Genomic DNA, 12,727 nt, shown 5'->3' on the forward strand with positions numbered 1-12,727 from the left:
CAGCCCAGGGTTTCTCCAGTTTGGATCCTGGGCGCGGACATGGCACCACTCATCAGACCATGCTGAGGCGGCATCCCACATGCCACAACTAGAAAGACCCACAACTAGAATATGAACTAAGTACCGGGGAGCTTTGGGGAGACAAAGGAAAATAAAATCTTTAAAAAAAAAAAAAAACGGTCATTTTTGACCACATCAACTCTCAGGTCTTAAGATGACTTATTCAGGAACAACCTTAAACTGTAATCACAAGCACCTCAAACAGAAACACCGAAAGTCAAATCTCTGAATGAGGACGTCACACTGGTTGACATCAGATCTCAGGTCAAGATCTTTATGTTTTTCACTTTTCTCAGTTTACGCAAGTGTGAGTCAGCTAGAAATCCTACCGCAAATGACCACAAAAAACATTAGCATTAGCATTCACTCAAGCGGCCCTACAACAGGGTAATCTACAATGACGTCTGCTGAGTTTCTGGAGGTGTGGCCCCAGGGCCCTGGACAGCAGAATGAACCCATATACTTCTGTGAAGAGCAGATCCCTGGACTCCACCCCAGACCTACTGAAACAAAATTTCAGACGTAGGGCCTGGAAATCTACATTTTTAATAATTTCCCAAATATTCATTATTCCCCCTAAAGTTTGAGAACCTCTGCCAGGAGTCTCAACCCCAGGAAACTGATTTGCCTTGTTTTTTAAATTTCCAGCATGGGTCTTGCTTCCACACACTATCAACAATTCAATTAGCATACATTCCACATCAGCCTCCCACCTTTAATAAAAGACAGGTAGAGCGTTTTGTTGATTACTTTCGTACAAATATGCACTTCTGGGAAATGCTGAAAAAACTGGGAACAAATGAAAAAGAATCATCAAGGAAAACAGAGCTCAATTCTGCCCGCAACGGTCAACATCTTCTATGTGCCAGACTGCGGACATAGTGATGACAAGACAGAGGAGGTCTCAACCCTTATTTCTCCTTTGCTATTCATTTAAATTGTTTAATATACATAAACAAAGAAGTAAGATAATTTCAGACAGTGGCAATGCCATGAAGACCATACAACAGGTTGACATGAAAGAGAAAGTCTATGGAGAGGGAGGCGGAGGCGGTGGCCAGCTATATTAGACACAAGGATGAAAAGCGGTTTCCTTGAGGAGATTACATGTGAGCTGAGACCTGAAGGAGAAGGAGCCAGTCATGAGAAGGTTGGGGGAATGTGTTCTAGACAGAGGAACTGTTACTATAAAGACCCTGAGGTGAGAACAAGGTTCTCACAAAATTATTGCAGAAATTAAATCAGAAATCAGATAACAGACATAAAATGTTTTATGAAATAGAAAACTATTTTAAAATATAAAATATTATTTTTAGTAATATATTAGAATAGTTTCAAGTCAGAAGCCAGGCAATGAAGGCCCTCAGGTCTTCGTCATATGAAGAATTAATTAAGCAACTAAGGCTATGCTATATTAACTGGAGAACAGAAGACACGGGTATGTGTTTGCGGGGAGAAGTCTTCTTCAAATATCTGAAGGGCTATGTTCTTGTGGAAGAAGATTTAATTTCTTTTTTAAGACAGCTCTAAGGGCATGGAATGGACTTAAAATGGTAAACGTTTTAGGAATGCAGAATCTCAGCTCAACATGATGACAAATATTTAAAGAGAGCTGTAGAAAAATGAACTGACTAGGAGATAATAAGATCCGTGACTGGAGGTGATCAAGGATGGGCTGAACAGACAGGGGGCAGAGGAATGACTGGACTAGATGACCTCTGAGGACCCTTGCACCCCTTTGAAAACACAGACACACACACACACACTTCCCTCCCTCACAGTGCTCTCTCTCACAAGGTCTACGACACCAAGATGGCCTCTTTACTTCACATTTTACAACCTTACTGAGGTTCCAAGAAAAACCTGAGAGATACTGAGGAATCTACCATATTCCCAATTCACATTGTCACGCTGGGATAAGGTATGTCTCCATCCCTGAAATAACCAATATATATTTCAAAAGGACAAATCAAGAAACAGGATAGACTACCATTCACTTGAAATCTGTGGCTAAGATTTAGTGGTGTTTAAGCCATAAGGGTTAAACAATTATTTCAACTTATTAAAATAATTATTCTATTTTAACAAAAACATTGTCTGGATTCCATTAGGTTCCCAATAGGTGGCATGCTAATAAACAGCCAAAACCTCTAGCAGACAGGTATGTGGCCTTTTGTTGGTTTAGTTTTTAATGGGAGCCATGGGCCCAGGAAGATGGTTTCCTCATTAAAAGTGCTCTTTATTATTTATGTATTCTGTCCAGTAAATAAAGTAAAAAACAGACAGTGAATTACCACTTGACCACCTGGGACCAAAATGCTAAAGATAAGCAAATCTAGGCTTCCAAGGACAGACACAGCTAAACTTGGGAGCTCCCAAGCTTGGGAGCAAGACTGGAAGCAAATTTGAAAAGCTAAACATTATTAAGTGACCTTTATAAAAAATATTTATATTTACACATCCAGATGTACGTGGCTATATACTGACATACTTCAGGAAATATTCTCTTAATGTCTACATATACTTTTTGTTTATTCTATTAAGTATGTTTCTTAAAAACTACTTGTAAATAAAATTATATTATGATTCTTTTAGGACAACTTATAAAAAGAAAGTTACGATGAATCTTTCCATAAAATAAAGGCTATGTCCATATAGTTGTTCATAAAGGTATGCCTCATTTTATGCAATTCAGGAACACCAAAAGCTAGATTTACAAAAAATTTAAATCAAAGGTTTAATACTTAATGTAAAGAAAGTATTTATCATAGAATTTTTTTGTATAGAAATCTCTTTCAAGGGCTATAAAGAATATTTGTTAAAGCACATAAAGCATATATAGTTATACATAGTAACATATATAAAGTATATAAAGTTATGTTTGAGTTAAGATTTTGCTATTTTATTAAACTTTAATCCTTCAAAACTCAGTAAAAACAAGACTGGATTAGTGGCTCAGGGAACCCAGGTGTCCCTGTTCATGAGGCATGTCACCTAATATCATCTGCTTGTCTAGAAACCAAACCCTTAACTGTGTATGGAATTTCAATTCTTTAGATAAAGCATTACAACTCCCCAAAATATTTCTAACTATATTCTCATTTGACTAATGCACAGGAAACATACAATGCCACAAAACAATACATAGGGCTCATAAAAGACACCAAGCCTCTTGTCCCAAAGTCCAAAGCGTTCGCCATGACCATTCTTTGCAGTCTCCCTTCAGCTTGAGAGAGGCCAAAGTTTTGTATCAACCACTAAGAAAATGGCACCCTTTAGAAGAATAATGTTAACAACACAGTGAGTAAATATCTTTTCTCTCTAAAAAGATCTGAGACCACTTGCCATTTGTTTCTTTCTCTTTTTTTTAAGGTGACAGGAAATTAGGGATAATTCTGGATTTTCCAAACATCCTCGTCCTTAATTGAATCACTTTGTTATCTTCTCTGGCAAGAGTGCACAGTCCACCTCTTGGCTTATTGGACACAGTTATGAAGCGTCTCCCAAATGTGTACTCCACAGGTGGGAAGCATAGTACAATGGAGCAGGTCTAAGAAACGGCGCCATAAAGCCAACAGAATGCTACAGAGTTCTGTCTCCATATTGACAGCAAATCAGAAGTAATTTTCTACCTAAATCAGAGCTTAATTCATTAGGTTCACAGCATTTCACAAGTTCAATCCAATTTCTCAAAATGCAATAACACAATCTTCCAACCTAATTATCTTCATTGAAAGTATTTAAAAGCATTTGCTGAGACACATTTCCTTCTTGCGTCAGACAAGATCAATGTCAAGTGAAGAGCTCAGGTAGACTACATTCTGTCTAATAATAGGGGGTTGACATTTTAGGAATAATCATTTCTTGCAAGGGAGAAATATTCCCCTAGCGTGGACACCAAAGGTACCTCCCAATATATAACAGTTTAAATATGTATCCATTTACAATTGTGCTTTAAAAACCAGATTCTCAAGAACACCATATATATACTTTCAACATTCTGGAGAATTAGAAATACTATAATTTGGATGACTTCTACAGCAATTTTAATCAACTAGGAGAAGTTTAGGGCTCAAAGATGGAATTTTTAAAAATAGAACAAGAGAGATAATTTGTAATGGAAATGCCACCCCATATCACTACCACTCAGGAAAATGATGGATATTTCCCTAGAAATAATCATGAGGAAACAGTTGGTTTGTTTTGAAGGCATTTATTTCAATAGCTCATTCACTAAAACCCTGAGTTTTAGTCCAAAAACAGTTCATTTCCATTTCCTTTTGATAATCAGAAGGGAAATCAACCCACATTTTCAAACGACCATTTTTTCAGATCATTTACTGGGGAAAATATCTTTTAAAAGCATTTCTTGAGTGAATTTGTAAGCAAAAATTAGTCAAAGGGCAAAAAGGACTTCTTATTCCTCAGTTCCATCTAAGCTCAAGTTTAACTTTTAATTATTTCCTGTCTTGTAAAGTCACTGCTGCCATTCGGCCTCTGCTTTCTGAGGTAGCCAGTGTTCTCCCAACACCGATCACTCAACTCATTTAACTCCTGCCCTAGGCCAATAACAAATCTACTTTTCCAGCTGCCATACATTAACAGCTTAAATTTCTGAAGTAAATGGCATCCTTTGCTCCTTTGAAAACAGTTCTGGCAGTGATTAAAGTAACAGAAACTAAGCTCTTAAAGAGCTTCAAATATGCAACATCAGAATTCACGTGTCCAACATAAACATTGTAATACACAATGAAGGGAAATGCCCAAATCCCAGAATCCAGTTTAACCAATGGGACCACAGATATGTTTGAAAAGATGGAGAATTAATTAACAAATATATTATTCCATTTTAAATCTATTATGAAGCATATACGAGCAAGAATAAACAGCTCTGCTACTCAGCATTCATGAACCGAGACCACACATACGCCATGTTCAAACCCAATGAACTCACCTTATAAACTTGTCCATATGTTCCATTTCCAACAAGTTCCACCAATTCAAAGATCCCTGCAGGGTCCTGAAAGAACATAAACAAACAATAAAAATTCAAAACAATATTCTAGGCATTGTCTCAATCAGAAGCAAATATTTAAAATAAGCAAATAAATAACTTTAGCTTTGGGGGTTCTCATATGTTAATATTAAATACTATTAAAATGCAATTCAGCTGCAGCTATGAAATTAGTCAAAATCCATTCTGCTTCTATTTCACATTTCTATAAGATGTGTTTAAATCAGACAAAAGGAGACACGACTTCCATGGAAACAATAAAAAAGAATTAATATATTTCCCACTGTCAAATGGAAACACACAGGTCCATCAAGATAAAAGGAATGATTCATCATCCTGAGAGGGTTCTGACTGTTAAGATCTTTCTCTTTGAAATTTCTGAGCGGCTCACTGTGTTGAACCCTGGCAGTTAAGAAAGGGGTGTTCCTATACCGGGGGGCCCATCTCACCCAAGGGAGTCAACAGTTCCCCAGAGAAAACAGAATCTGACAGAACTACATCTCTCAGATTGCTTTTCTTTAGATTCGTCTCCCCTCTGTACAACGCTGCCTCTCTCATTCCCACAGAACCCGCAGGGTACCCGCAGGTTAGAATACGAACCAAATTGGAGTATTACGCAAGTTCTTAACAACAAACCGGTGTCTGCTAACCCTCAGAGTCAGCTAAATGTTAGAATGCCCAATAAATGCCCAATAATTACTGCTATTATGACCGAATTACCATTCCAAAAAGTTGAAAAGAAAAATCAAAGCCTATAAAATTCAACTCAAGGTAGAAATGGAATTTGACCTCTATTGATTCCTAACTGGACAGAAATTGTTTCTTTAAAGGCCTAAATCAAGAATCACAAACTTAGATGTCCACAGAGGCCAGGTAAGTAAAGTAAATGAGTCAAGTGTGGGCCAGCTGGGGCCTGGGGCAAACTGAAGAAGTCCTGTCTCCTCTAAGGGGAGGGGGCAGGGCTGTGACCAGACTGAACCAGTTGTTGTCATGTCAACCTAGAAGCATACTATTGCCAGGTCTAAAGATTTTTTTTAAAGAAAAACTGAACATTTTGAAACAAACAACCAGATCAAAAAAATGGGCAGAGGACATGAACAGACATTTTTCCACGGAAGACATATAGATGACCAACAGATACATCAAACGATGCTCAACATCACTAATTATTAGGGAAATACAAATCAAAACTACAATGAGATACCACCTTAACCTGGTCAGAATGGCTACAACCACCAAGACAGAAAACAACAAATGTTGGAGAGGATGTGGAGAAAAGGGAATGCTCATGCACTGCTGGTGTGAACACAAACTAGTACAGCCCCTATGCAAAACAGTATGGAGATTTCTCAAAAATTAAAAATAGAACTACCATACAATCCAACTATCCCACTACTGGGTATCTATCCAAAGAGCTTGAAATCAATGATCCAAAGAGATTTATGCACCCCTATGTTCACTGCAGCATTATTTACAATGGGCAAGATGTGGAAGCAACCCAAGCACCCTTCTACAGATGAATGGATAAAGAAGATGTGGTGTGTGTGTATATATATATATATATATATATACACACACACAACGGAATACTACTCGGCCATAAAAAAGACAACATTGTCCCATTTGTAACAACATGGATGGACCTTGAGGGTATAATGTTAGTGAAATAAGCCAGACAGAGAAAGATAAATACTGCATGATTTCAGTCATATGTGGAAGATAACAAATACATGGATAAAGAGAACAGATTAGTGGTTACCAGAGGGGAAGGGTGTTGGGGATGAGCAAAAGGGACAGAGGGACACATATATATGGTGATGGATAAAAATTAGACTACTGGGGGTGAGCACAATGAAGGGTATTCAGGAAGTGATAATAATGTACACCCGAAATTACACGATGTTATAAGCCATTATAATCCCAATAAAATTACTTTAAAAAAAAATAGAGGCCAGACTGGTGGTATAGCGGTTAAGTTTGTAAGCTCCACTACAGTGGCTTGAGGTTCACCCCTTCGAATCCTGAGCGTGGACCTAGCACCACTTAGCAAGCCATGCTGTGGCAGGCGTCCCACATATAAAAAGTAGAAGAAGATGGGGCTGGCCCCGTGGCCGAGTGGTTAAGTTCGCGTGCTCCGCTGCAGGCGGACCAGTGTTTCGTTGGTTCAAATCCTGGGCGCGGACATGGCACTGCTCATCAAACCACGCTGAGGCAGCATCCCACTTGCCACAACTAGAAGGACCCACAACGAAGAATATACAATTATGTACCGGGGGGCTTTGGGGAGAAAAAGGAAAAAAAAATAAAATCTTTAAAAAAAAAAAAGTAGAAGAAGATGGGCACAGGTGTTAGCTCAGGGCCAATCTTCCTCAGCAAAAAGAGGAGGATTGGCGGCAGACGTTAGCTCAGGGCTAATCTTGCTCAAAAAAAGAAAAAGAAAAACTGAACATTTTATTTAACGTGAGATCTCCTAATTTTTAAATGTTAGGCACTGACTCACTTTTAAAAAAAAAAAGACTTTGAGGGACAAATTAAAAAGACTGAAATCTCTGGTCTAAAAAGCATTTGCCATCTCCAGTCGACACTTTCCTGTGAGCACTGCCATAGATTATTACGGTGGCTGAGAGGCTGGAGGGGGAAGGCCTGAGCTTTGGCTTCAGACAGACCTGGGCTGAACACTAGCTTTGTCTTGACTGGCTGTGTGACCCCATGAGACCCTGGAGAGCAACTTAGTCCCTGAGCAGATGACACGGGGATGACATCTACCCAGCAGAGCTCTGGAGCAGAGTAAGTGAGGGCCCAGCACCCCGCCCCGCACACAGTCAGCAATCTATTAATAGCTAATAGGAGTCATTTTTAAGCTGAGGAATTCCACACCACTAGCAGCATTTCACTGCTAGCAGCTGCTTCAGGGCTACTGTTGATGGGAAGAAGACAGATGAGTTTGATGTAACAAGTTAGAGTTCTTTAAACTTACAGTCTTTAGCAAATAGGCCCAAGAAAAGCCCTTTGCTATTAGCCTTCAAAGATTCCACCGAGAAAACAAATAAAAAACAAAACAAAAACAAAAAACGAACAGTTGAAGCGCTTAGTCACTGAGACAGATTGAAATTAGCATCATTCATTGTTACAAGGCCAAAAGGGCAGGAAATCACACTCCAGACTCATGTCCCGACAGATCTAGAAGTCCAGAAGTTCCAGCCACGCCCCACCCGGTCAAGGTGGTGTGGACAACGTTCCAGATGGAACCAGGGGACGGCAGAACACAGTAAGGGCCTAGAGCTCTGTCGACCGAGATGCCACAGCTAAAAGACACTGTCATGGCCACCTGGGAGGCCTCAGGATGGGAAAGAAAAATCGGGTTTGCTAAACTTAGAGAGGCCCTTAGACAGCAGGTTTTATTACAAACGGAATTAGAAAGAAATGAGGAAAAGAGGGAAAAAAGCACCCACAAACGGTGGCAGCTGCTGTTTGTGTCTAAGCCGTGCCTCCCAGTAGTTTGTTTGCTCAGTGGTGTTTCTGCAACAAATTTCGAGAGAGGTTCTACATTTGCTTGAAATATGTCAATTGTGTTTTCAACACTCATTTTTCTTGACTAAAAAGAAAAAATTAACGAAAGAGAGGAGATGCAGGACCGTGACTACTAGCTGCCTTAAGGAGCCTGGGAGGCAGAAGATGGGGGGAGGGGAGGGCAGGAGCAGAAACAGGGTGTAAAGTTCAGACCAGCTTCTACACCCAGGGCTCACCTCACCTCACAGACCCCTCCTCAGGCTAGGGTTTAATGGGTAGGTCTCAAGCGGAGCTGGGCCGCTGACTTCTAGACTCTTTCCCGTTCCTGAAAAGTCCATTAACTCGCATATGGCCCAGCCAATTGGAGCAATTGGAGTGGGGGCGGGGGTGCTCAATGCTGAGACTTTCCTTCCAGCTGCTGAGAAAGACACTCTTTTCACTGGACACACCCAAGGGGCTCAGAAGCAAAGAGCAAAGGGACTACAGAATTTGGTGACCCGCCTTGGGTAGGCAACCAAACTGGAAATAATCATCGAATCAGGGCAATTCCCCAGGAAAGGGACTCTGAGAATCGCCGAGATTTACAGAGGGGGAATTTATTGGGGTGGGAGAATCCATACGAGTGGGAGGGAGACTGAAGGAAGAAATATGGGACTGAGCAGATGGAGAGTTCATCTGCAATACAGTGGAAGAAAAACTGCCTCTGATGCCACAGGAGCTCTGGGGCTGGGCGGACTCTTCAGAATTATCCCACCTTGAGGCAGGGAGGCCTTTAAACCCCACCTCCACTGACTAGTCATTGTATGCAGGCTATCCCCTGTCCCCATGCCAGAGGTTGTGATCTAGGGTGAAGCAACACTTTTCAGATGAGGACAAATTCCCAGGCGAGAACCATCACTAGCTGCCTACACTCCCAGCAGATGGACAACGAGTGCTTCAGTAGTGGAGAGGGGATCTGAGTGACACACCACAGCATCCAATACAAGCATCATGGCTACAAATGAGTAGCAGCTCGGAACTGGAAGAGAAGTCTATAAGCATCTACTTTCTACAGTGTGCTGATAGTAATAAGACAACATGGCACAATTAGAGTCATGGTATTTGCAAGGAGGGGGTTCTTTGAGACCCTAGAAAGCAGAAGGCAGATGTATTGTTCAGGGACACTTCAACTTAGCACTGACCCTCGGCTTTCCTCTCCCATACCCCCAACCCAAGGACCTGGAGAGCTGGATGTTTGTGAATATCCCTTAGACAAATGCATGCAATTGTTAGCTATGTTCTTATGGAATAGTGATATGGCTTGAACATGGTAAGCTTTCAGCTGTTGCCTCCGCTCTTGCAAGACCCTAAAGTGATTTCTCCCAAGGGTCACCACTGACCTCAATTTCTTATTTGTAATGGTCTCTCCTCAGTCCTGTCCCAGCGGTCTTCTTTGAGGCATTTACGCTGCTGAGCACCACCACTCCTGTGGAAATATATCCCCTCCTTTCTCTTCCATCAAACCACTCAACATCTCACAGAGACTTTATTTCTTCTGTACATACCTTAAAAGTAGGCTGACCCCAAGGTCCCATCCTCTTGTTCACTAAGTGCTAACGATTTTATCTCCGAATGTCCACCATAGCCATCTACTCCACTCCATTCATACAATAAGCCTCACCATTTTTTGCCGAGACTATTTACTTTCAATCAATTCTTTCCTTCTTTCAATCTATCCTTCACACAGATCTTTCTACAATAGGTATTTCTTAATACAACACTCCATACCTCAAAATCCTACACAATGTGGTTCAAAATGAAAGGCAAGGTCCTGTCATTCTCAGGCCCGGCCTTCATTCCCAGCCTGGTGTTCCACTACTTTGTGCCATAACCCACCACCTCAAACCACCTGCCATTTCCCTAAGACACCACCCTCGCTCATATCTCTGTGCCTCAGTTCATGTCTATGCCAAGATTCTTCCTTCTACCGTTCTCTACCAGGAAGGTCCATCCTTGAAAGTGCAGTTTGCCACCTCCCCTGTGAAGCCTTTCTCAACTTAGTGTCACCACCTCTCTGTACCCGCAGCATGTCATGCACGGCTCTGTGATAACCACTTCCATATACTGCTATCCCATCTTTCATTCTCCCCCTTGAGGGATTACAAATGCCCTGAGAGCGGGACTGTAACGTATTTATCTTAGTATTTCCCAGCATTTAGCACAGTGTCCAACACATAACTGCTAGACATAATTATTTACTCAATAAGCCTGATGTCCCCATCCCAATTCTCTACAACATGTGTAGAGGAAGCCACAAAAAATGGGATCAGCATGTGGACCCAAAGGTCTAGCAAACTTATGTCATTTCTTTTTCAACCTAGACAAGCTGTCCTAGCCACTGCCCCCTCCATCCCCCTTACTCACTCCCACTTGCACAAAAGTGTCACATGCATAAGCTCCTCTGATTTTCCCAGCGCTAAGGAAAATCCATAAAACCCGTTGGTGTAAGCCGTGCCTCAGGTGCACTGAGGAGACAGGCTGCCAGGATGCGGCCATGTGCAGTGCAACAGAAGATGCTGTACCTAATGATCATGTTACAAAGACAGGCAAGCTAAGAGACAAGGATCAGCTTAATTTTCCCTCTTGTGTTTGCTTAGCTACTCATAAAGCAGGATGGGCAGCATAGAAGAAGGTTACATACACCAAGGAGAAAAGAGCAAATCATTGACATTTACCAAAGTCAGGAATCCCTGTTGGCTACACATGCCTTTATTCAGATCTTAACCTTTGCCGAGAGGCTGAAAAGGAATTTAATTCTAAGGTAGAATAGTTTACATTATTTCAGAATGAAATATAACTACATTTCAAAAGGCAAGCTGTTCCATGAAAGAAAATGTAACTTTTCAGCAAATACTGATAAAGGCAAATTTGGTTAGTCACGATAATAAAAATCACATTAATAGCTAACAGTTCGTGAGTACTTAGATGCCAGGCACTATTCTAAGCATTTTCTATAAATAGCTCATTTAATTATCACAACTGTACCAAGTGGCTTGCTATTGTTATCTCTGTTTTACAGATGAGGACACTGAGGCACAGAGAAATTAAGCACTTGGTCAAGGTCACACCAGCCATGGCAGAGCCAAGATGGGTGTTCAGCTGGTCAGACCCCAAACCCTGAGCTCTTAGCCACTCACTGCTCCATCAGCTTCTTGGAATCAGAATCTCCAGCCCTTGATTTGCCACTTGCTAGGTCTCTAACCTTGGACAAGTTTCATAACTGCTATGAGCTCAGTTCCTTCATCTTTAAAATGGGACAGTATTACTTCCCTCACGGGGTTACTGTGAGGGCTGTGAAAGGGTCTGGATGAGCTCAGGGTCTGATACATAACAGGACCTCAATAAATATTACCCGCCTTCCTTTCCTTTTTTTCTCTTTGAAAAAGAGTTCATTTAATATACAAGGAATATGCCACAGAAAAATTCAGTCTGTATTTCATATATTTTCAACTAACAAAGCCAATAAAAGAAAGCCTATTGTTTTTTAACCAATATCACCACATGCTTAGCAAACAGGGTCAGATATTTACGGACAAAGAGACGTCTCTTTAGAAATTAGTGAGACACTTGGGAAGACACATTAACGTTTTGGGCTCCTGGGATGTTGGAATAAATTCTCTGTTCTATCAGCTGATGAAATTCAGGCAGCCTTGGCAGGCTCGAGCCTGACTTGGCAGCAGGGTGGAGAGGTTTAAGATCTAGGGGTTAATATTCCCAGTCACTGAGCTGTACTCTAATTTTTCCAGGTCCTCTGAACGATACTGGATTTATCAGAACACTAAATAACATCTCTAGACTACATCCCAAAGACTGAAAAAGGCAAACCTCAATACATGAGCAGGATGACTGCTTCCTTATCATCACAAATGCTGATGCATATTCTTCCCAACCCCTCCCCCTTCTCTGAAAATGAAATTAAGACTGGGCTTGGGAGGGATCATGAGCAATGGCTTAAACAGACTCTAGACACCCTTCTGCCACACTCCTCTTAAAGACATAGCCACTCTGTGACAGATCTTCCACCTGAGGTCACCAGCTCTTTGGCAGGTGAAATGGACCCCAAGAGAACAGAGACGGCTGCTGCGGCTCCCAGCATGAGTGCCT

At 41.2% G+C, this 12,727-nt stretch overlaps 1 protein-coding gene across 30 annotated transcripts in view; it reads right to left on the reverse strand.

Annotated features, from left to right (window-relative positions):
- TNIK (TRAF2 and NCK interacting kinase) overlaps positions 1–12,727 on the reverse strand; it is a 383,452-nt gene that overhangs the window by 294,205 nt on the left and 76,520 nt on the right. For all 30 annotated transcript variants that reach the window (XM_070242619.1, XM_070242611.1, XM_070242624.1 and 27 more), the window contains exon 2: positions 5,015–5,080. In XM_070242619.1, the coding sequence (XP_070098720.1) occupies positions 5,015–5,080 (66 nt within the window). The remainder of the gene's footprint in view (positions 1–5,014; positions 5,081–12,727) is intronic.

The sequence above is a fragment of the Equus caballus genome, chromosome 19 (genome assembly GCF_041296265.1).
Source record: "Equus caballus isolate H_3958 breed thoroughbred chromosome 19, TB-T2T, whole genome shotgun sequence".
Classification (NCBI taxonomy): Eukaryota; Metazoa; Chordata; class Mammalia; order Perissodactyla; family Equidae; genus Equus; species Equus caballus.